We start from the raw sequence: 22,496 nt of genomic DNA on the forward strand, positions 1-22,496 counted from the left end.
ACGGAAAAGGTTTGTCGTTGTCTTTGGATCATTAAAACCTTTCAAGTATCTGAAAGTCTGTATCATATCACCTCTGCTCCTCCTCTCCTCCAGGGTGTACATATTTAGATTCTTCAATCTCTCCTCGTAAGTCATCCGATGAAGATCCTCCACCTTCCTGGTCGCCCTTCTCTGTACCGCTTCCATCTTGTCTTTGTCTTTTTGAAGATACGGTCTCCAGAACTGAACACAGTACTCCAGGTGAGGCCTCACCAAGGAGTACTTGGAAGATACTAAGGAAGATACTAAGGAAGAAGAGTAGACAAGAGAGCCTCTTTGTTCTGTTGCATTTTTGCAAGCTTCAAGCAGTTTGACTTTATTTCCCTCTTCCATGAGACATTTCTTTTAGTTTTTAGTTTGTCTTTTTCTTTGTTATGATTTGTATTTGTTTGACTAATTTTTAATTATGTATGTTCCATTTTAGACCTATACAAATTGTATAAGCCAGTATATAAAAGATGTTAAATAAATAGATAGATAAATATTCCCTGGGACTGAAAATAATCACAAACTTCTAAGGTGGTGTAATGTAATGTAATCTAAAATCTGGCAAATGCAATGTTTGTGCACTTTAGTTATGTAAGGATGAAACAGTTTTATTTTTTATCTTTCAAATGGTTTAATTTTAATACTACAGAGCTAAAAACATAACTGTAGCAACTTTAAACCTTTGAAAACTACAATTAGGATAATTCCAGTCCAGGTAATATTTGCTGTCATTGAACACAGCTTTTTTTCTGCTGCTAGGCAGGGAGCCAGCAGAGGATTATTTCTGTTAGGATATTTAGAAACCAATTACTACATGCCGAACAGCCCATTGCAAATCGGTGATTAACATGATGGCTGGCTAATTTTCTATGAGCATAACATTATTAATTAAACACCAGTCTGGTTAATTAGAAGAGCAAAAGTAATTTATGTGAATAAATATTTTATTAATGTGCCCATTGACTGTGCACAAGTTAAAGGAGATATTTTAATTAAATCATTTCTAATAATATTCAGATGGTTAACGCTAATATAGTCTATTTAAAGATGCAGAGGAGAGTATCTTGAAAATAAAATTATTATCTGATCTGTTGATATTTATTGCATAGAAGATTTTGATTCCTGGCCAAATAACTGGCACACAGGTTAGATGTCTATGGTCTAACAATTTGAGTTGGGTAGTTGAATAAGAAAAGTTTCTGATATTCTGTCTAGCTTTGTTCATTCAACAAAAATGCCAATATTTAACGTGGAAAGTGCTAAAACATTGAATAATACTGATGTTCTATGCTGATATATTTATTTATCTATTTATTTTTTTTATTTTAACCAGTTTTTATTCTGCTTTTTCCCATTTATTCAAGGCGGATAAACTAATGCAATGGTTTCTTTACCCAGTCTTTCAATATCCATAACAGGCACAATTTTCAAGGGTAACCAAAATATGCAAGATAATCTGGTTCTTTAGCCAAATTCATCCAGCTATATAATATGAATATTCATTGTGGATACTCTACAACTAGATTTGGAAGTCATTGTGTTAACTCCATCAATATATAGAGCACTAAACAAGATCAATTGTCCTTCCCACAAATATGGTCCAAGTTTCTCTGCACTTTACCTGGAATCCATACCCCTTCACCCACACCTTTCACCAAATACTGCAGACGACAGACAAATCTGTTGTCACTTGCGTCAGTCAATTAGCAGGTGTAAAAGTGTATGAACAAGTTCAGTAATGTATATGTGATTGTGTATATCTTTTACAAAATAGCAACTTCCACACATGCTTCATAATCCAACCCTCGAATGCTCCTAGACTGCACTGAACTAAAAATACACTTGTACGCTTGGGGGCAAATTTTAAAAGCCCTACGCGCGTAAATCCAGTTGGATTTACACGCGCAGGGGGGTTACGCACACCGAGCCTATTTTGCATAGGCCCAGCGACCCCGCAAGCCCGGGACGCGCATATGTCCCAGGGCTTGAAAAAAGGAGCGGGGCGGGGGCGGTCAGGGGTGGCACGGGGGCATGGCCAGAGGCCTCCGTAGGGCCTGGAGGCCGGGGGATCGCGTGCCAACACTTGGCTGGCAGGCGCAACTTGCATAATAAAGGTTAGGGGGGGTTTTAGGTAGGGCTGGGGGGCGGGTTAGGTAGGGGAAGGTGGGGGGGGTAGAGGGAACAGGGAAAGCCATTGGGGCTCCCCTAGGGCTCGGCACATGCAAGGTGCACAAATGTGCATACCCTTGCGTGCGCCGACCCCGGATTTTATAACATGCGCTCGGCTGTGCGCACATGTTATAAAATCAGGCATAGATTTGTGCACGCCGGGTTGCGTGCACAAATCTACGCCTGCACGTAGGTATTAAAATCTGCCCCTTGATGTTAAAAAATAGCATATATGCACATATGTGCTATTGATAGGCATATATGCTATTTATATGCATGAAATCGCTTTGAAAATTCACTGCTAAATGTATAAGGGAAGCTGCACTTACATGTGTTTGATACTGTGTAATGGAGCCTGTGACTTCATGTAAGTTTCTGTAACTATGCACCGGTTTGTTCCTCTTTGGGAGACGTGTTTATTAGTTCAGTTTTATTTATTTTGTATACACATTTTAAAACAGCATATTAACAATTCCGATTTAAAGGTAAAAAATGTTGGCGTATTTCCCCAGGGGTACATAGTACTAAAATATAGTTATAGTTGATGATGATGATGTCAGTAGAGAAGGACCAGTTGACTTATTGAGTTTGCCCAGTTGTTCCTGTCTCCACTCTGCTAAGGAAATATTCCTTCTGCCATCTGTGCAAACATGACCACCTAGAAGATGTTTCTCTATATATTATTCCTTAGGGACCATGGGGACTTTTTTCAGCAGAGTACTATGAGAGCAGGCCTTTGCACTGAATAAAAACTGGGGTCTGTCTAACTTGTTAAACTATTTTGCTTGCTGTGGGGAGTTTGATTGAGCTTTAAAGTATAATATTTTCTATTTGGGAATGTGATACAGATTTGCCATAAGGTATATTATTTGCTGTTTGGGAATGTGATATAATTTTAATAGCATACTATTGGGTTATTTGAGAGTATGGTAGAGTAGTTTATTTGCTTGCTTTTCCCACCAACTGACCCTTGTCTCAAATCTGCATTTACAGGCTATTGCCCAATTAGGGGATAGGGAGAAACTTTACATAATAACAACCAATTAGTGCTTTGGACAAATTTATTTATTTATTTAAAATCATTTATATTCCGCCTATACAGACGTTATGTGAGATCTAAGCGGTCTACAATATAATAAGAGTAGAGTACAAAATTTGTAAATAAAAGTAGAAGAGGAACAAATTAAAAATGCAAAAATCATAATACTATAGATAGAATAAAATATACTTAAAAATAATGAAAAAGAGGGAGAGATATAGAGCTCATGGTGTTGTGTAGGATTTGTTAAAATTAGAGGAGAATAAGTTATGAGCATTTTTTTGAATTCTTTCTTATTTGCTATCAGTCTAATGGAGTCAGGGAGCGAGTTTCAAAGACCTGCCACCGAAAAGGCATGTTTTCTTGTGAGGCCCAGTCTAGCCAGCTTTAGGAACTTGTAATAAACATTTGTTCATTGAGCTTAATTGGCGTGGCGGTTGATAGAGTTTTAAGGAGGAACAAAGCCATATTGTAGACGGGTTGTAAATTAAGTTGTCCAAAATAACCCTCATCCAAATATGAAAAAAAAAAGGTAAATTTTAAGTCTTTGGCTGCAGAGTAAAAAAAAAGTTAAATAAATGTAATAATACATTTTTATGATAACTTAAAAGAAAATGTAATGGGAGCTACCCTGTCTTTTGCAATAAGTATCATAGGTAATATTATATGCTTGTTGGAGAGAGGTCATATGTTTGTACAAAATGCAAAGAGCTTCTGGTTCTCAGAGAATGAGTTCATTCACTGGCGGCTAGAGTGGCGGACCTGGAGAAGCTGAGGTGCACAGAGGTGTATATCAAGCAGAGCTTCAGGGTCCTCTACTCTGGCAGTCCCTGTGCTTCTTTGGAGAACAAGGTCTCCAGGAAGGAGATAATCACCTTGGAGTGGCAATGGCAGAAAGCAATCCTGTAGCTAGGACCTGCCCTTATCCTCAGGATGTAACTCCAGGAGTGCGATTCAATCATTAGAAATGTAGATAACTGGGTAGCTGGTAAGCCTGAGGATTGCTCTAGTTACTTGCCTGTCTGGTATGAAGCTAGCAGATCTCATGCATAACCTTGATACAATTTTAGTGAGTGGTGGGGAAGATGCCACTATCAGGGTACATGTGGGTATCAATGACATTGGAAAGTGCAGGACACAGATTCTGGAAGCCAACTTTAAACTTTTAAGTGGGGGATTGAAATCCAGGATCCCCGGGTTAGCATTCTCAGAAATGCTCCCCATTCCACGCACAGGACCCCAGAGACAGGCTGAGCTCTGAGTCTCATTGTGCTTGGTTGGGACAATGTTGCAGGGAAAAGGGCTTTAGATTTTTTCTAAATAAGCAGCATGGAGGTCATTATTGAAAGGAAAACAGCTTAGTAAATTAGCCAGATATTCAGTGGTCACCATTTACCAGATAAGTTGCTATATTATCTGGCTAAGTATCTTCAAATATTGGTCTCATGGAATCTATAAACCGTTTGGAATTATGCCAGGTACCTGTGACCTGAATTGGCCACTGTTGGAAACAGGATACTGGGCTTAACACACCTTTGGTCTGACTCAGTATGGCAAATCTTATGTTCTTAAGTGCTTATCAAAACCAAATCAATATAGAAATGAAGATGATGTGCATGTCACAGATGTGAGCTCTTGGACTGTGGCGTGGTTGGCACAGCCTAGCAGACGAATCTACTAGACCCACTCTGACAGCTGGTAGACTTCCTCTTGGTAGGACTGGAACTAGGGATTCACTTATACCAGCCTTGTTCCCTGCAGGTTGTCCCTTTGGGTTCCAGGGGCCAGCAGGGCTTATGCGAGACTACTGCAGGTAACGGTCAGATGGAGTTGAGACAGGAGCAGCAGTCAGGGCTGGCAACAAGCAATTGTTATCCAGGTCAAGCCTAGGTCAGGGAGGCAATGAGCAATCGGTTTCCGGGTCCAGGGCAGGCAACAAGAAGGCAGGTCGAGCTCCAAGCTAGGGTCAGGTCAGATGGCAGTCCAGAAGAGTAGTCAGTATCCATAGCAGAGGTCAGAACTAGGCAGAGAGAGATGGACATGACCAGACAAGACACTGGGGACCATGACACAGGCAGGCAGACATGGCAAGGCAACAGAGAGGCAGGACAAGGCAGGGAGACAACAAAGCTAGGAAGGAATGAGACAAGGCAAGGCAGGACAAGGAGAAAAGCACAGAGAAGTAGGACCACGTATTGGAATGCAAGAGGATCTGTTGCTGAGGCAGCATCTAGGAGAGCGGCTGGGGTTTAAATTCCCAGCCCACACTGATGTCATCATCCTGTGTCGCTGCCGGTTTCCAGATGTGGGGCCTATGAGAGTTGGGCTGTTGTGCGTGCAATCCTTAGGGCTCAGTATGGTGCGGCCGGGAGAGCCAGTGATGGCGGCATTCCTGCTGCGAAGAGATCCAGGCAGCATCAGTGAGGGCCGGTGGCATCCGGGGTAAGTGTGGTCGGTTGCGGGACTGTCCCACAACTGGCCAAATGTTACAGTGCAACACAATTCAAAACTCAAACAATTTTTTAACAAAATATCAAAATATATTTATCTCAATTAATAAAGGTAAAGAAACACTGATCTTATATCTAAGGCAAAGGATAAGAGGAAGACAAATCAACATATAGTCATCATACAAAATATTTGCATGGGTACTGCCCTACTTATTACAAAAATGTAAGACAAAAAAAAGATTTATATTACTTTGTAGTTTTATAAATTGTATTGTAATGCACTTTATGAAATGTATTTGATTGTTGGAAGTTGCTTTTGATAATCCATAAGGAATGTAAACGTGGGATATTTGGTGTAAATACAAATAAATCAGTTTTATTTTCTTCACTGTTTAGTCTTTTATGTTCCAGGTAGATAAGCATACAAATTCCCCTACTTAAAACCAACACCCATCCCATCTCCATTGTCTTGTACCCAACTTCTCAACCTGTGTATCTGTCCCAAGCATGCTTAAAGTCTGTCACGGTACTGATTTCCTTCACTTCTATGGATTGGTTATTCCAGATATCTATCTCCCTCTCAATAAAGAATTGAGTCACTCTCTCTCATGGAGTGCAAAAATCTATAAGTCTATCAGCAATTAGAAGAGTAGAATAAGCAGTCCTTTAACTGCAGCTTGTCTTGACTGAGTAAGATATTTAACATGACCTTTCTTTTCCTGTTCCTGCCTGCACTCATCCACCACAAGCTTAAAGTTTTCTCAAAGTCAAATAAGTCTGTCTGTAAAAATAGCAATGCCAGATGCAGAAATGATCAGTATTTTATTTTTTTTAAATTTAGAGTGCTGAAACTGTGCACAACGCCGTAAGAAGTCATAGTTAAAACAGGTCATGCCTGAGAAGCTTATAATCTATGGGGGAAAGGGAGGCACACAGAGAGATGAGGATGGGGGAAGTTTCATGAATGTTGCAGGGCTGTGGTCTTGGAATGGATCTCTGTAGAATGCATCTTCAAGCAGGACTTGAAGGTAGAGCATGAGTAGACCTGGCATAACACAAGAAGATGAGCTGAAAAGGCTTGGAGGTGAAAGTGAGTCTCTGCATTTTACAAATCATGTTTACCCTATCAGAGCCCAGAAATACCATTCTCATACTTTACACTTACTTTAACCAATTACAGTTGCTTATAACTGGGGCAAGTTTTTCCAAACCTAAACCTAGTCCAAACCAAAACCCAAACCGAACCCAGTATCCTACTTCCATCCATATTCAAATAGGGGTAGATTTTTAAAAACAGCGCGATCGCGTACTTTTGTTTGCGCAGCAGGCGCAAACAAAAGTACGCTGGATTTTATAAGATACGCGCATAGCCGCGCGTATCCTCTAAAATCCTGGATCGGCGCGTGCAAGGCTGCCGATTTTGGGCAGCCGGCACGCGCCGAGCCGCGCAGCCTGCCTCCGTTGACATGGTCCGGTGCAGAAGGCCTCTTTCAAGGCGTGGAAAGCAGATTTTGGGGCTCCAAACGTGAAGGTTACTACCTTTCCTAGTCTTGGCCGTGAGTGGAGCAGCTAGTGTGGAGTAGTTAGCGATGAAGTTTCTGTAATAATTTGTAAATCCAAGGAATCTTTGTAAGGTGCGGAGGCCTACTGGCTGGAGCCAATCTCGAATACCTTGCAGTTTCTCAGGGTCCATGGTGAAGCCATGATAGGAGATGATGTAGCCCAGAAATGGAAGGCGGGTCTGTTCGAAAATACACTTCTTCAATTTTGTGTAGAGGCGATTGTTTCTGAGGCATTGGAGGACTGTTTGAACATGTGAGCGGTGGGACTTATTTATTTAAAAACTTTTCTATACCGTCATTAAGTTAAATAACCACAACAAATGAGTATAGTAGGTCCCGGAAGATTTCATTCATCAAATGCTGAAAGACCACATGGGCGTTACAAAGTCTGAAAGGCATAACTACGTACTCATAGTGGCCGTCCCTCATATTGAAGGTGGTCTTCCAGATGTCCTCTGGATGGATACATACAAGATTGTATGCCCTTCAGAGATCTAACTTTGTAAAGATCTGGGCTCCTTGTAGGTGATTGTAGGTGATCAAATAGTTTGCTAATGAGTGGTAGAGGGTAACAATCCTTGCGAGTTACGGTGTTTAGCCCACGATAGTCTATGCAAGCACGTAAACTGCCATCTTTCTTCTTCACGAAGAAGAATCCGGCTCCTGCCGGAGAATTGGAGCGTCTTATGAATCCTTTATTCAGATTCTCTTTAATGTACTCTGACATCACTTGGGTTTCCGGAAGCGAGAGGGGGAAGGTTCTGCCCTTGGGAGGCATGGTACCTGGTGGGAGCTCAATGGGACAGTTAAATTTTCAGAGTGGAGGCAGGATGTCAGCATTTTGTTTGGAGAACACATCTTTGAAGTCAGAATACGTAGCAGGAAACCCCGTAAGTGTTGTAGAGTTCAGAATGATAACCGCTGTGGTCACCTGTCGCAGACAGCGGTTCTGGCACTGGGGTCCCCACTGTGTTAACTGCAAGGTTTGCCAGTCGAAGTGGGGTGCATGTACCTGGAGCCAAGGAAGTCCTAGGATTACCGGATGCATGGAACGCTTCAAGACAAACAGAGATATTTCCTCTTCATGGAGGGTTCACCGAACCCTGGGGACGCTGGGGACGCTTGTGGACGTTGCGGACAAGCAGCACTGGGATTGAGAGAGGAGTTGGTAGATGGGCATGCCAGGTGAGCAGGCCCGGTCGTGGCACCAGCGCAGCTGGGAAGAGCAACATTAACTTATTGAATTTCACTAAGAAGTTTCTGTAGAAAATTCACACAGAATATTATGTGTGTACATCTTAGACACATGGTAACATACAGACAAAGGGCTTAAATGAGCACAAGTTTGAACGATAGTGCCAGTTGTCAATGCCTAAACCTTAATGCAGTTCTCAATAACCTTATATACCTTAAATTCCAAAATGTCTATAAAAAGTAAAATTTGCATTTACTTCACAGTTGGTTGGTTTTGATCAGCTTTCCTGATGAATGAATGAAAGATTTTCCTGCACTTTTGATTGATTTTTTTTTGTATATTTTTAAGATAAGTTTAAGGCTGGGTGGTCAAAGTCCCAGCCTGCTGCCATTAACATGGCAGTGGACTCGACTTCCTCCTGGATAGCCTCCCTATCATAGATCAAAGCTGTGCCCTTGGTGGAATGAAGAGGGAGAGGAGTTTGGCTTGGGGGTGGATACGTTCCTCCTCGTCCCTTCTCTTTCCTCTGCTGCCTGGTCCGTTCAGCCCAGGAATCCTCTTGGGGCTTTGTTTCAAGCCGAAGCTCTTGTGGCCCTTGGATGGATGCCTCCCCGCAGGGATTGACGGGTGGAGGCTGGGTTTTTCCCCTAGCTTTGAGACTCCAACTGTCTTTCTTGTCCCCTCCCATTGCCTTTTCCTGTCTCCCTCCTTTTTTATTTCTGTGCTGTAGCTGTAAGTATGGTATTTTTGTCACAGTTGTGGGGGTAACACAAACCCAGGTTTATTTATTTTTTTATTTATTTAAAAACTTTTCTATACCGTCATTTAGTAATACACCATCTCAACGGTTTACAATTAGGCACGTATATCAGTTTGGTTTATACATTTATCTAGGGGGGGGTGCCAATCAGTTTTTCAGTTACATAGAAACATAGAAATGACGGCAGAAGAAGACCAAACGGCCCATTCAGTCTGCCCAGCAAGCTTCACACTTTTTTTTTTCTCATACTTATCTATTAAACGACATTCCCGAGCTCACAAGGAGCGGCATGGGACTCGAACACTCGTCTCCTTGCTTTAGAGCCAGCTGCTCTCCATTTATATGATTCATTGGATAATCAAATACGTTTTATACTGTCTCTCTTAAATTAATACTTAATTATGATAAAAATAGTAAAGAAAGCAATTTCGCTTTTAGGTGACTTTCAGCTGTGAGTAGGTGTTCTTACTCATTGACCTTATTGTGAAAAGCTTTTTTGAAGAGCCAAGTTTTCAAACTTTTTTGAAGAGTTTTAAATCTTTCATCAATCTTATTTCGAGTGGCATTGTATTCCATAATATTGGACCCGCTAAGGATAGTGCTCTCTCTCTAACTTGGGTCAGTTTTGCTGTTTTTACAGAGGGTATGGCTAGTAGAGCTTTATTGGCTGATCTGCGATTTCTCTAGGGGACATGTAATCGCAGTGCGGTGTTTAGCCAGTCAGCATTTTCATCATTGATTAGTTTATGAATTGTGCATAGTGTTTTAAATTGCACTCTTTGTTCTGTTGTCAGCCAGTGTAATTCGGCAAATGTTTGAATGATATGATCCCTTCTGTTTTTACCAGTAAGTATTCTGGCAGCCGAGTTCTGTAGTATTTGTAGTGGTCTGAGTGTTGTATATGGTAATCCTAGGAAAAGTGTGTTACAATAGTCCGTGCTAGCGAAAATTAGTGCTTGTAGTACTGTTCGAAAGTGTGCTTGAGTTAATAAGGGCTTTAGTCTCCTAAGGACCATTAATTTGGCGTAGCCTTCTCTAACTTTTAGTGATATGTATTGCTTAAGGCTGAGTTCCGTGTCGATTATTACTCCTAGGTTACAAGTTTTCTCCTTTAATTCCACTGTTTTGTCATTTTTAAGTTTGATGGGATTCTTTATTATTTCATTGTTTTTTTCATTCAAGGTGTATAAATTCATTTTTTTCAATATTAATTACTAGGAATGTATTGAATGGTTAAGATAACGGGCTCATGTGGTTGGAATTATTGTGAAGAAATGTGGGCTGCTACTTAGGCAGCTTTGGGACAGTGAGCTCAAGGATTGGATTGCAGGTCCTCTCCTGTTGGGATATGACAGAGAGGCACTGCAGGAGCGGCGTCGAAGGCCTTGGTAGGCTGAAGGCAGTGTACTGCTGAGTCGTAGTGGTAGACTGCCCCAAGGCATAGAAGGAGGGAGGCCTTTGGGGTATGTAAAAACATTGTTAGGGCTCGGGTTGTTTAATATCAGTGATCATAAATTACAGTCTCCATCCTTTGAGGGTTTGTGTGTTATTTAAGAGGCAACAAGTGTGTGTGTGTGGGGGGGGGGGGGGGGGGGGGGGGGGGGTGTGTGTGCACCGAGAAGGTCCCACCTGCCTATCTTAAATGTAATAAATTATGAAAATTTAAGAGATGTACAAATGGTCAGTAGCTAGGTTTGAGGCCTTGATAATGGGTGCTATGGCTCACAAGTTTCAAACTTGTACTAATTTGACCCCTTTGTGTGTATTCATTCTTATGCTTTAGAGAAAGTTGTAATCTGCTAGTTAACTCTATGGACTCTGATTCTTGAATGCTGGATTTTCTGGGTAACCTTCGAAATTCAGCTTGCCTCTGTCTCTAGTTTTCCCAAGTATAATTGGGTAACAGTGCAATATTGTTCATTTTTCCCAACCAGTAGCTACTGGAAAAGGAGTGATAATATCCATTTCATAGGTGGCTGTTTCCAATAGTTTGCCTGTTTCTAAAGTCATGTTTTCTTTATAGCATATTGAAATCTGCTTTGAATTAGACACTATACAGATTTTTTATTGTTTATGCAAGTAGAAAATTGTTCCATGTTAGCCTGTGGCATCAGTAGGCGTGTGAGAAGGGAGGGAGGCCATTGGGTATGATAATGTTTTATTAGGCAACAAATGTTTTGAACAGATTTTATGATCTCTGTAGGATATGTGTAACCATCAAGTAGATAAAAACGGATACTCTTGTTAATCAGTATTCATCATGTCCTGTGCTTAGAGTGTAGATGATAATTCACCTGTATAACCGAGGCTTTATTTTTTCTTGTTCCCACACAGCTGATCGGTTTTGTGTATGCCTGTTACGTGATCAGTGTTTTCACAGAAGAAGAGGACAGCTGTAAGTACTGATCCGTCCATCTCTGGAGCTCTCCTGGGTGACACTGAGTTCTTCCAGTGCCTAATCACACAGCAGGGGGAAGTCATTTAATCATAGCAGATGGAAGATCATATCCAGCTAGTCAGCTGTATGATAAATCAGATTCTTTCTGACTGGGAAAATGCCAAAGAAACTTTGCAACCGAAGCAAAGATTTAAAAACTGTAAAAATATTTAGTATTAAATACAATTTATATTTTTAGCAGGAAGTTTTATTGGACTTAGCAACAGTTATAATGTAATGGATCCACCAATGGAGTTGAGTGGCAGGACACTATTGTACAAATTCTCAATCTTAGTCAAAAGGATTATTCTCAACTCCAAACTCAGAACTTACAGTTGAATCTTAGCCAAAAATCCAAATAAAAGGGTTTGATTCATCAAGGTCCTTTCCTATAAACAAATACATGTGAGAAAAGTTGTAGTAAATCAGGCCTATATTTTCTAAAACTGATATTACTTTCACTAGTGGGCTGTTTTGTTAAAAATTGACCTTGAATACTGGACACCCTCACCTTTGACTTAAATGGCATAACTGGTTGTGATTTTTATAAAACTAAAAAGTCTCTTAAAATGATCTTTATAAAATATTGAAACTAAAACAGAAATTCAGTTTAATGCTTAAGGTTTGTTTGTTTTGCTTTATTTTTGGTGGGGATTGGGTCTTTTAACTATTTTCTGTCTCCCACTAACAAAAAAGGTAATAGCATTAAGATATATATTTTAGAAAGTTTACAGTGTCCAAGTTTTTTTCTGTTTTCTCAATACTGCAATTGAGCCCAGCAAATTCTCAATAATATGTGCAATAAATGTAAGTAGATATTGTTCCTATTGACAGACACATGATTGAAGAGGAATTAAAGGTAGAATTATTAATGTTATGATGAAAACAATACTAGTACCTATCAATAACTGCAGAGTTTGCAAATCTCTTTACTAATGTTTGCTGTCCTTTTGTTCAGAAAACCTCATTTGTAATTTTGCCATAGACCATTTACTTTAGAGATACAGATTAGTGTGCCTGAAGCATAGGCAGCAAAACTGATTAAATCAGTTTCTATGTTAACCACTAGAGGCCCACTAATATAGTTCAGAGAGTCAGCAGAAAGGAAGTGGAGCTGAGCACATGCATGTGGGTAAAGAGAAGATTGGGAGAAGCTGGAGAGCCTGAGAAAAGGAAGGAGAAACAACCAGAGATGGACTCTCTCATCTTTGGTTGTAAAAAAAGAAGAGCTGGAAACTGGCTGAGTGGGAGGCGACAAAGAATAGTGATAAATGGAGCTTTTTCTGAGGAGAGACATGTTACTGGTGGTATGCCTCAGGGAGCAGTCCATGAACTGGTTCTTTTCAACATTTTTGTGAGCGACATAACAGAAGGATTGTTAGGGGAGTGCCAATGATTCCAAATTCTGTAACAGGGTGGACAACCAGGAAGGTGTGGAAAACATGAGGAGGGATCTAGCAAAGCTCAAGGAATGGTCTAATGTCTGGCAGCTAACATTTAATGCTAAAAAGTGCAGAGTAATGTATTTAGGATGAAAAACCCAAGGGAAAGGAGCAGTATTGGAGGTGAAATTCTTCTAAGCACAAAGGAAGAGCAGGATCTGGGGGTAATTGTATCTGATGATCGTAAGGTGGCCAAACACGTGGATAAAGCAAAGGTAAAAACCAGAAAGAGGCTTGGCTGCATAGAGAGAGGAATGGTTAGCAGAAAAACGGAAGTGGCATTGTCCCTGTATAGGTCCCTGGTGAAACCTCACTTGAAATGCTGTGTACAATTCTAGAGACCGAACCTTCCAAAGGATATAAACAGGATGGTCTAGAGGGTGGCTACTAAAATGATCAGTGGTCTTCATCTAAACATGTGTACCCTAGAGGAAAGGCAAGATAGGGGAGACATGATAGAGACATTCAAATATCTCAAAGTTTTCCATGCATAGGAGGTGAGCCTCTTTCAAAGGAAAGGAGGTTCTAGAGAGAGGGGTCATGCAATGAGGTTGAAAGGAGGTATACTCAAGAGTACTCTTAGGAAATATTTCTATACAAAGAGGGTGGTGGACGCATGGAACAGCCTCCCAATGGAAGTGGTGGAGACAAAAACAGTATCTGACCAGGAAATCATTGGATAAAACGAAGGTATCTCTAAGGAAGTGATGGAAATTATAATACTAAATTAATTGGATGGATGGGCAGACTAGATGGGCCATACAGCCTTTTTCTACTTTCATGTTTCTATGTTTCTAAGGAGATGAAGAGAGAACATATGGAAAGGAAGGAGATATGAGAGAACATAGGGAAAAGGAGAATAAAGAGCCCAGAAGAAGGAAATGAGTAATAAAAAATGGACAGTGAAGAAGAGAGAGAACATTAAAAAATGGAAGGGGAAAAGAGGGAGTCTAGGGAAAGCAAGATTAAAAAAGAAAGGCTTAAATGTTGAAGCTTTGTTAACTAAAAAATTAAAACTAGCATATTTGATATATCATGGGGTAAGTTTCTATTGAAGAAAAATCTGCTTCCTATAGGAAATCTCTGAGCTCATTCCTGAAATATTACTGGAAGTACCCTCCCTGACTTTCATTGGTGATTTCAACATTCACTTTGAGGTCCTCAACACAACCAGTGAGCTATACTATATCATGGAAATGGATATGATAGACCTCCACCAGATAGTCAAAGAACCCACTCGTGCTGAAGATCATCTCCTTGACTTCATCTTCCATGCCAAGACAGAGGCCACAGGACTTATGGCGAGTGACTTAACAGTCACTCCTGTATGAAGGTCCAATCAGAGACTCCTGATTTTTACCCTCTCAACTGCATCTCCACCCCACAGAATAAAGAAGTGCTGCACGTTTTGCCCCAAAACCAACCTAATAGCCACCAAAATTATTCAGTCCCTAGAAGGCATCTCTACCCAAACCTCAAATGCCCTGCTCAGACAAAAGCCTGAACTCTGTTAGTCTGCAATTCAAAAAATGCCATTGACCACCTAGCACCCATCAGATACCATCTTGTATCCACCAGTAGCTTTTCCAGGGCAACACCCTGCTCAGCACAACCATAGACTGCTCCTAACACTGAGTATTCTCTTTACCTACAGTGTATTGCTTCATCTCACTCAGCTCTGGGTTTGGAGAGCACTGCATATAGGAGTTGCCTTCCTCCCAGAGACCTGCCCTGGTCTGGTTAGCCCCACCTGTATCCTAGCTCTTACTCCCCAGTAAGGATGTGCAGACAAAAAGTTTATGTTCATAAGTCCATAAGTCGAAAAGGGGGGTCAATTTCGGTCAATATGGACATATGGAGAATTCCATAAGTTGAGTCTATGTCCATACGTGCACCGGTTCCCTAAATAAAAATGTAAACCCCTCACCCTCCTTAATCCCCCCCCAAGACTTACTAAAATTCCCTGGTGGTCCAGCGGGGAGTCAGGAAGCCATTCCTCTATTCCTTTGCGAGGAGCACGTAACGTCCGCGTCACGTCGGAGTGACGCGGCCGTCACGTGGTCCACCGCGGTTCCGCTCCCGGACCCCTCGTTGGACACAAAAGGAACTTTTGGCCAGCTTGGGGGGGACGTCACGTGCTCCTCGCAAAGGAATAGAGGAATGGCTTCCTGACTCCCCGCTGGACCACCAGGGAGTTTTGGTAAGTCTTGGGGGGGATTAAGGAGGGTGAGGGGTTTAAATTTTTATTTAGGATCAACGATCGCGATTTCCAACGTATTCAACATAGCTATGTTGAATAAGTTGGAAATCCGATCATTTTCGCCTCATCACTTTTTTAAGTTAAAAAAAAAAAAGTAGCGTTTTACATATAAGTTCAAAACGAATGCACACCCCCTACTCCCCAGTCTTTGGGTATGTCCTCTGAGCCCCACTTGCCCTGCAGGATCCCATCCATAGAGCACACTCTTCTTAAGGCATTTAAGGTAGACCAAGCATCTAGCCTAATCCTACACAGGTAAATAGGGGAACACAAGGGGCACTGCCATAAACTGGAGAAAAAAATGGTGCAAGTCCAAGTCAAATCCCTTTGCCTTGACCACCTTCAGGTCTATACTCAGGCATGACAGCAGCCAAACAATAATACCTCTTCTATCCTAACAGCCTCCAGAAAAATTCCCCAAGAAACTCTTAAGAACATAAGAACATAAGAACATGCCATACTGGGTCAGACCAAGGGTCCATCAAGCCCAGCATCCTGTTTCCAACAGTGGCCAATCCAGGCCACAAGAACCTGGCAAGTACCCAAAATCTAAGTCTATTCCATGTAACCATTGCTAATGGCAGTGGCTATTCTCTAAGGGGCGGATTTTAAGAGCCCTGCTCGCCTAAATCCGCCCAAATCCGGGCGGATTCAGGCGAGCAGGGCCCTGCGCGCCGGTGAGCCCAGGTTGTCCAGGGTTGTCCAGGTTGTCCAGGGTCTACTCAAATCAGTCTCAATCAGACCCTCCCTGGTGTAACTAGAGGTTAACATACAGAAATAAGGAGGTACATATTTTTTTTGTTTTACTGACCTGAGAATGCATTGCTGGGATGTGGCATGTTTTTCTTCCCAGTTCTCTTATTGAACATGGTACTGTATTAGAAGCAGAGGATGTGCAGGCAGCTGTAAAATACAATTAAGTTGCAGGAGAATTGATATGTGAGTCATCAACCTGGAAGTGACCTGGAGGAGGTACTTCCCAGTTTTACAGAGGTCAGAAGAACTTTTAAAAGATTATAGAAATGGATCTGAGCAACAAAATTAAAAAAAGGCAGATTAGGGAAAGCATGCATGAGCTCCCACTTTGCATTTACAGCCTCAATTGAATTTTGCCAAAATCGATTTTATGGCCATTCCTGTCTCCCACCAACCTAGGTACAGTAATCTAAGCCTACTTTTTTATATGTTGGCCTCCCACAAAAATACATCTCAAAACTGCAACTTGTACAGAATTCAGTCACTCTTCTTGTAGCAATCTGGAGCCTGAGAAACCATATCTAACCAGTACTAGCCAATCTGCACTGTCTGCCAGTTGTCTGTAGATACAGGTTTAAACTTCCTCTCATCATCTTCAAAGGATTGCACAACCAAGGACCACATTATTTCACATACATTCTATCCAGTAGGGATGTGCAGAGCAAAATTTTATGTTCATATTTTTTATGTCCGAAAGGGGGTCCCACTTGCGGCCAATATGGACATAAAAAAAATCCAATGAGTTGGGTATATGTACATATGTGCAAAAAAAAAAATTAAACCCCCTCACCCTCCTTAATCCCCCCCCCCAGACTTACCACAACTCCCTGGTGATCGAGCGAGGAGTGAGGACGTCATTTCTGCAATCCTTGGCGAGAAGCATGTGATGTCGGTGGCACGTCGAGTGACGCGGCGTCACGTGATTCCCGGCAAGTTCGCGCCAGACGGCTCGTTCGGCCCAAAAAGAACTTTTGGCCAGCTTGGGGGGGCCTCCTGACCCCCTCAAGCTGGCCAAAAGTTCTTTTTGGGCCGAACGAGCCGTCCGGCGCGAACTTGCCGGGAATCACGTGACGTCGGCGTCACGTGATTCCCGGCTTGTTCGCGCCGAACGAGCCGTCCGGCGCGAACTTGCCGGGAATCACGTGACGTCGCGTCTGAGTGACGCGGCGCCACGTGATTCCCGGCTCGTTCGCGCCGGATGGCTCGTTCGGCCCAAAAAGAACTTTTGGCCAGCTTGGGGGGGTCAGGAGGCCCCCCCAAGCTGGCCAAAAGTTCTTTTTGGGCCGAACGAGCCGTCCGGCGCGAACGAGCCGGGAATCACGTGACGCCGGCGTCACTCGACGTGCCGCCGACGTCACATGCTTCTCGCCAAGGATTGCAGAAATGGCGTCCTCACTCCTCGCTCCATCACCAGGGAGTTGTGGTAAGTTGGGGGGGGGGGGATTAAGGAGGGTGAGGGGGTTTATATTTTTATTTTGGCTCAACAATCGCGATTTCCCACATATCGAACATATCTATGTTCGATATGTGGGAAATCCGATCGTTTATGTCGAATCAATTTTTTAAGTAAAAAAAAAATATGAGTTGCGTTTTACTAATGCGGTCAATCCGAATGCACACCCCTACTATCCAGATATAATCCACAAGAGCCCTGTGGTCCTCAAGCAAGAATCACCTGCAGACCCCATCTCCTAAGGAAGTCAAGTTTGCTTGCATCAGGAAAAAATCCTCTCTCCTTGCACTGTGTCCTACTACTGGAATTTTCTCCTCCTGATATATAGCTGCAACCCAATCTCATGACCTTTAGAAGGTACCTGAAGACCTGGCTTTTCCTATAACCTCATGCATACATTTCTGCTCATCCCAACACTTAATCCCTAATATGATACTTCCATCCTTATGTAACTAACTGCTGAAACTACATAACATTAGCACATCTTTGAAAGCTTCTATTGTAATCATATAACCAGGATTCACCCTGTCTTCCACAGTATGCCTCCCCCCCTACTTGCTCCAGTACATACGTCAGCACTGTTCATTGCCATAGAATTACTCCTCTCCCACCCATTGTATATGTAACCTCCATAAAGGTTGAACCCTAATAACAGTTCAAGAGGCCATATCTCCAAATTATATTATGTGTAACACTGTTTTTATGCCACACGTTCTATTTTCCAGGATTTGCAGCATGGAGGAAAATACCTTTCAAGGCCCTTCATATTGCTAAAGTTAAAGTCCCAATTTTATGACTTGTATACAGCAGTGATAATTTCAGCACAGATAAGCAGTAAAGTCACAACTCAATGAAACACTTGAGAGTTTTGTTGATTTCCAACATTTCTCTCTACTGATAAGATGCAATGGGTGAAGCTCTTTACAGCTGATGCATTCTCTTTTAAGATGGATACATATGTTCTGGTATTATTTTTTGTTACCATGATTTTACTTGCTCATCAACTGAAGCTTGATATTGGATGGTTGCCTATCTCTTGAAAAAGCAACATAAAGCTGTCTATAAATACTAACTGAGGAAGGTGGTCTCCATTGCAATCAAATCTTTGTTTGAACCATATATTAATGGTAATTACAAGGCATCATGTTTAAGAAATTAATGTTGCTTTAATTGAGTAGCAAGCAGGTATCAAAGGGAGCCAAATGTATTATCAATATAAAACTTTGCTTTCTTTTGATTCACCATTAGCACCTCTGAATCAGCACATTTGCAATTGGAATCTTGACAACAAACTTAATCCCTTTGCAGATTCTTTGTTAGTAATCCAAGAAATGATTCATATGCAATTGTCAGAACCCTGTGGTAGACTAGTGTCATGGACTGGCAGGCTGAGATCCATGAATACCCTACAGAGTAAGAGTCAAATTCTGGGGCAAGGATGGACTGGATCTTCTGCCTGTACCAGTCACCTCTCCAGCAGGTTGAACCCTTGGGGTCTGGTGGCCAGCAGATGTTTGGAACCGGACAAGCTGGATCTAGAAGCAGGCTTGAAATAAGGACCACGCTAGGGCTGGACAGGAAAAGACAGGAAAAGACAAGGTCTAGGCTGGAGACAGGGTATAGTCTGTATAGGATAAGGGCTGGGCTGGACAGGACAGGACCAGACAGGACAAGACAAGACTAGATGAGGACTGGCAAAGGTAGGACTAGAACAAGTAACAATAAACAAGCAGGCCCGATCAGAGCACAAGGCAGAGCTATGTGTACCTAGAAGGCCCGAAGCCTACAAGGCAGGACAGGAAGGCACAAGAGGCTACAAGGCAAGGCAGGAAGGCCACAAGCAGGAGGCTGAGATAGGATAAAGGCAAGATAAGACAAGGCAAGGATAGCCAGATCAAGGAGCCAAGGTGACTCGATGGAGAGGCTGGGCTAATGTTATGAATCGGCTCCTGTGGAGGGAAGAGTTAGCAATCTGTTATGATTCAGCTCCTGTGGAGGGAGGAGTTAGCAAACTGTTATGATCTACTCCTCAAGAAGGGAGGAGTTAGCAGTCTGTAATGAATCTGCTCCTGAGGAAAGAGGAGTTAGCAATCTGATATGCTCAGCTCCTGTAGAGGGTGTAGTTAACAATCTGATAGGGTTGAGACTGCAGAGATAGCAATCTGTTATGAATCTGTTGCGGAAGACTCCTGATGGAGAAGGAGTAGCAATCTGTTACCAGTGGAGTGCTTGGAGAAGGCACTCAGCTGTAGAGAAATGTAGATAGGTGGATCCTTGGGCCGATGGCAGATGACTGCACCCCCAGGAGGATATCCTAAGAGGGACCACTGGCTAGGCTTGGGTATTTAGACAGACTCAGATAATTCTTTTATTAGACAGGTTAGTAGAACCACCAGATGTGGCAGTAGTGAGCTGATATGCCCGGCAGGGCTGAAGTCCCTCAGGTACTGGAACAGCGATCCCAGGGTTACTGAGCTGTAGAGAAACTATACATAGTGAGTAGATAGGGTATGCTGTGTTCATAGCCAGAACTGGATGACAAAACTCACATAAGGTATTTAGGAAGTTCAGTAGCTGGAAAGGGTTAGGCCCTCGAGGAGCGAGTACCTGGTTCCAGGGAAAGCTCTGAGATAACGATGGTAACACACAATTGTCTGTATCTGCGATAGAGAATCTTCAGAGTGTCCAGGAACATGGGCCCTTGAGGAGCGCGTACCAGTTCCTATCTGCAATCTGAAATAAAGAAAAGAGAGCGAGGCCCCCAAGGAGTGGGTACCCCTGGTAAGTCCGAGGAGGTAGAGCAGCTTGGGAGTAAAGCCGAAGCAATCCCCTTGCTACTCAATTCGTTAGCGAATACTGAGACCTTTTATATTGGAAGCGGATGACGTCAACTCAGGGGGACGCCCCCGAGGTTCGCGCCCTTGCTGGTACATCAATCGGATCGCGCACACGCGCGCCCTATGTCATCAGGAACATGGCGGATCCGCAGTGTCGTGCCGGTCCGGGGACGCTGGAGGGAGACGGCAAGAAGACACCGCGGCAGCTAACCATCCATCAGACCTGGAGGGAGTCACCACAGAGGTAAAGAGGGCAGAGTGAGGGCATCGAGCAGCGATGGACGCAACAGCTAAATTGGTCTGGAACTGCTGTGTCATGTGACAAGCAAGGAAGCAGCTAGAGTGGCTGTGAGTGAGGCTCACTGACGAACTCTACTGGTGGGTGGGCTATGTAGCAAGCAGAATTATGACAGTAGCCCCCCTTTTAAGACCCTCTCCTCCTGTGTCCCATTTGCCATAAGGGTTGTGGCCAGTAGATTCCGGGTTTCTTGAAATCACAGGTGACATTATCCAGGTCCTGACAGGAGAAACGTTTGCTTGGAACTGAAGTTATGGATCACAGTCTCTCTGGGACTGAGGTTCTGAACCAGAATCTCTTAGGTGCTGAAGTGTTTTACCAGAGTCTCTCTGGTTCTGGGTTGCTGGGCTAGAGTCTCTGACATTGGATTGCTGGGTCAGAACCTCTCTGGCACTCAAATATTGAAGTAGAGTACCTCTGGAGCTACCGTGTTGGATCAGGCTCCTTGTGGAACGGAGTGGATCAGGTGGACCGGGCTCCTCGTGGAGCGAGCCACTGAACCAGAGTCCCTTTTAAGCTTACTTAATGGATGATAGTCTCTCAGAAGTGGATCCATTGCAGGGATTGGCTCATCTGGTTGTAGAGACAGAGCAGGAAAAACTGTAGTCAGGGAATTTGCAGGTCTCACCAGCGGCTGACAGAAGTTATCTGGGGTCACTAAAGAAACTGCAGGCAGAGCTGAAGCCAGGGTCTTGGAAAAAATTGAGGCATCCTGGAGCAGATTCAGAGGAGCTGGACTGGAATTAGTTACAGAGCCTGGTTTAATCAAGAGGAATCCTGAAAGGACAGCTGTGGGGAATCCATACTATTCCTTCCTTGTGGGGAATCCATACTATTCCTTCCTTGAGTGACCTCGTTAAGGTTTTCCTGCAAGTAGCTGATTGAAACTGAGTTCCAGAGACTGAACTAACTGCATCTATCTGCTCCAAATCTCCTGCAGTCTGACCCAGAGGCACTGGAACAGGATTTCTTTGTGCAGGTATTTGATTGGGTTTATTATGACTGGTCTTGACTGTGGATGAATGAGCTGTGGTTTTCAGAGGAGATGGGCTGGGAACTTCCTGAGCAGCAGATTGCATGCTGAAAGACACTGGAGTTTGTAGCTTAGGGGCAGGAGTTACAACAACATTATACAACTTTTTCCCTAGATTACCAGGCTTACCAAGCAGGCAGCAAGTCCTGGTCCCACTCCAGAGTGTCTGTATGTCCTCTTCATTCTGTCATGGACTGGCAGGCTGAGATCAGGGATTATTCCTACAGAGGAATGGCCAGACTCTGAGGCAAGGCTAGACTGGATCTTCTGACTGAACCAGCCACCTCCCCCTCAGGTTAAGCCCTTGGGTTTTGATGGCCAGCAGGACTTAACTGAAACTGGACAACCTCGGTCTAAAAGCAGGCTGGGAGCTGGAAAAAACACAGGCTGGAACCATGGACCAGGCTAGGGCTGGAGACACAGCTGGATAGGACAAGACAAGTCAAGGCTTGGGCTGGAGCAGGGGCTGAACTGGATAGAACAAGGACTGGACTGGACAGGACCAGACAATAAAACAAGACTAGATGAGAACTGACAAGGACAGGACTAGAACAAGCAACAATAAACAAGAAGGCCCAATCAGGTCACAAGGCTGGGCTAGGCAAACCTAGAAGACCCATGAGCCATAAGGCAGGGCAGGAAGGCCCAAGAAGCCACAAAGCAAAGCAAGAAGACCAGGAAGGCCACAGGGCAAATGAGGAGGCCAAGGTAAGCCACAGGCTTATGCAAGGCAAGGATGGCTTGGTCAAGGAGCTGAAGTGACTCGATAGTAGCGCTT

General features: G+C 43.1%; 1 protein-coding gene across 2 annotated transcripts in view; it reads left to right on the forward strand.

Moving 5' to 3' along the window:
- The window catches only part of NKAIN3 (sodium/potassium transporting ATPase interacting 3), a 1,185,646-nt gene that overhangs the window by 1,062,274 nt on the left and 100,876 nt on the right, over positions 1–22,496 (forward strand). For both annotated transcript variants that reach the window (XM_029591376.1, XM_029591377.1), the window contains exon 5: positions 11,537–11,597. In XM_029591376.1, the coding sequence (XP_029447236.1) occupies positions 11,537–11,597 (61 nt within the window). The remainder of the gene's footprint in view (positions 1–11,536; positions 11,598–22,496) is intronic.

This window comes from Rhinatrema bivittatum, chromosome 2 (genome assembly GCF_901001135.1).
Source record: "Rhinatrema bivittatum chromosome 2, aRhiBiv1.1, whole genome shotgun sequence".
Classification (NCBI taxonomy): Eukaryota; Metazoa; Chordata; class Amphibia; order Gymnophiona; family Rhinatrematidae; genus Rhinatrema; species Rhinatrema bivittatum.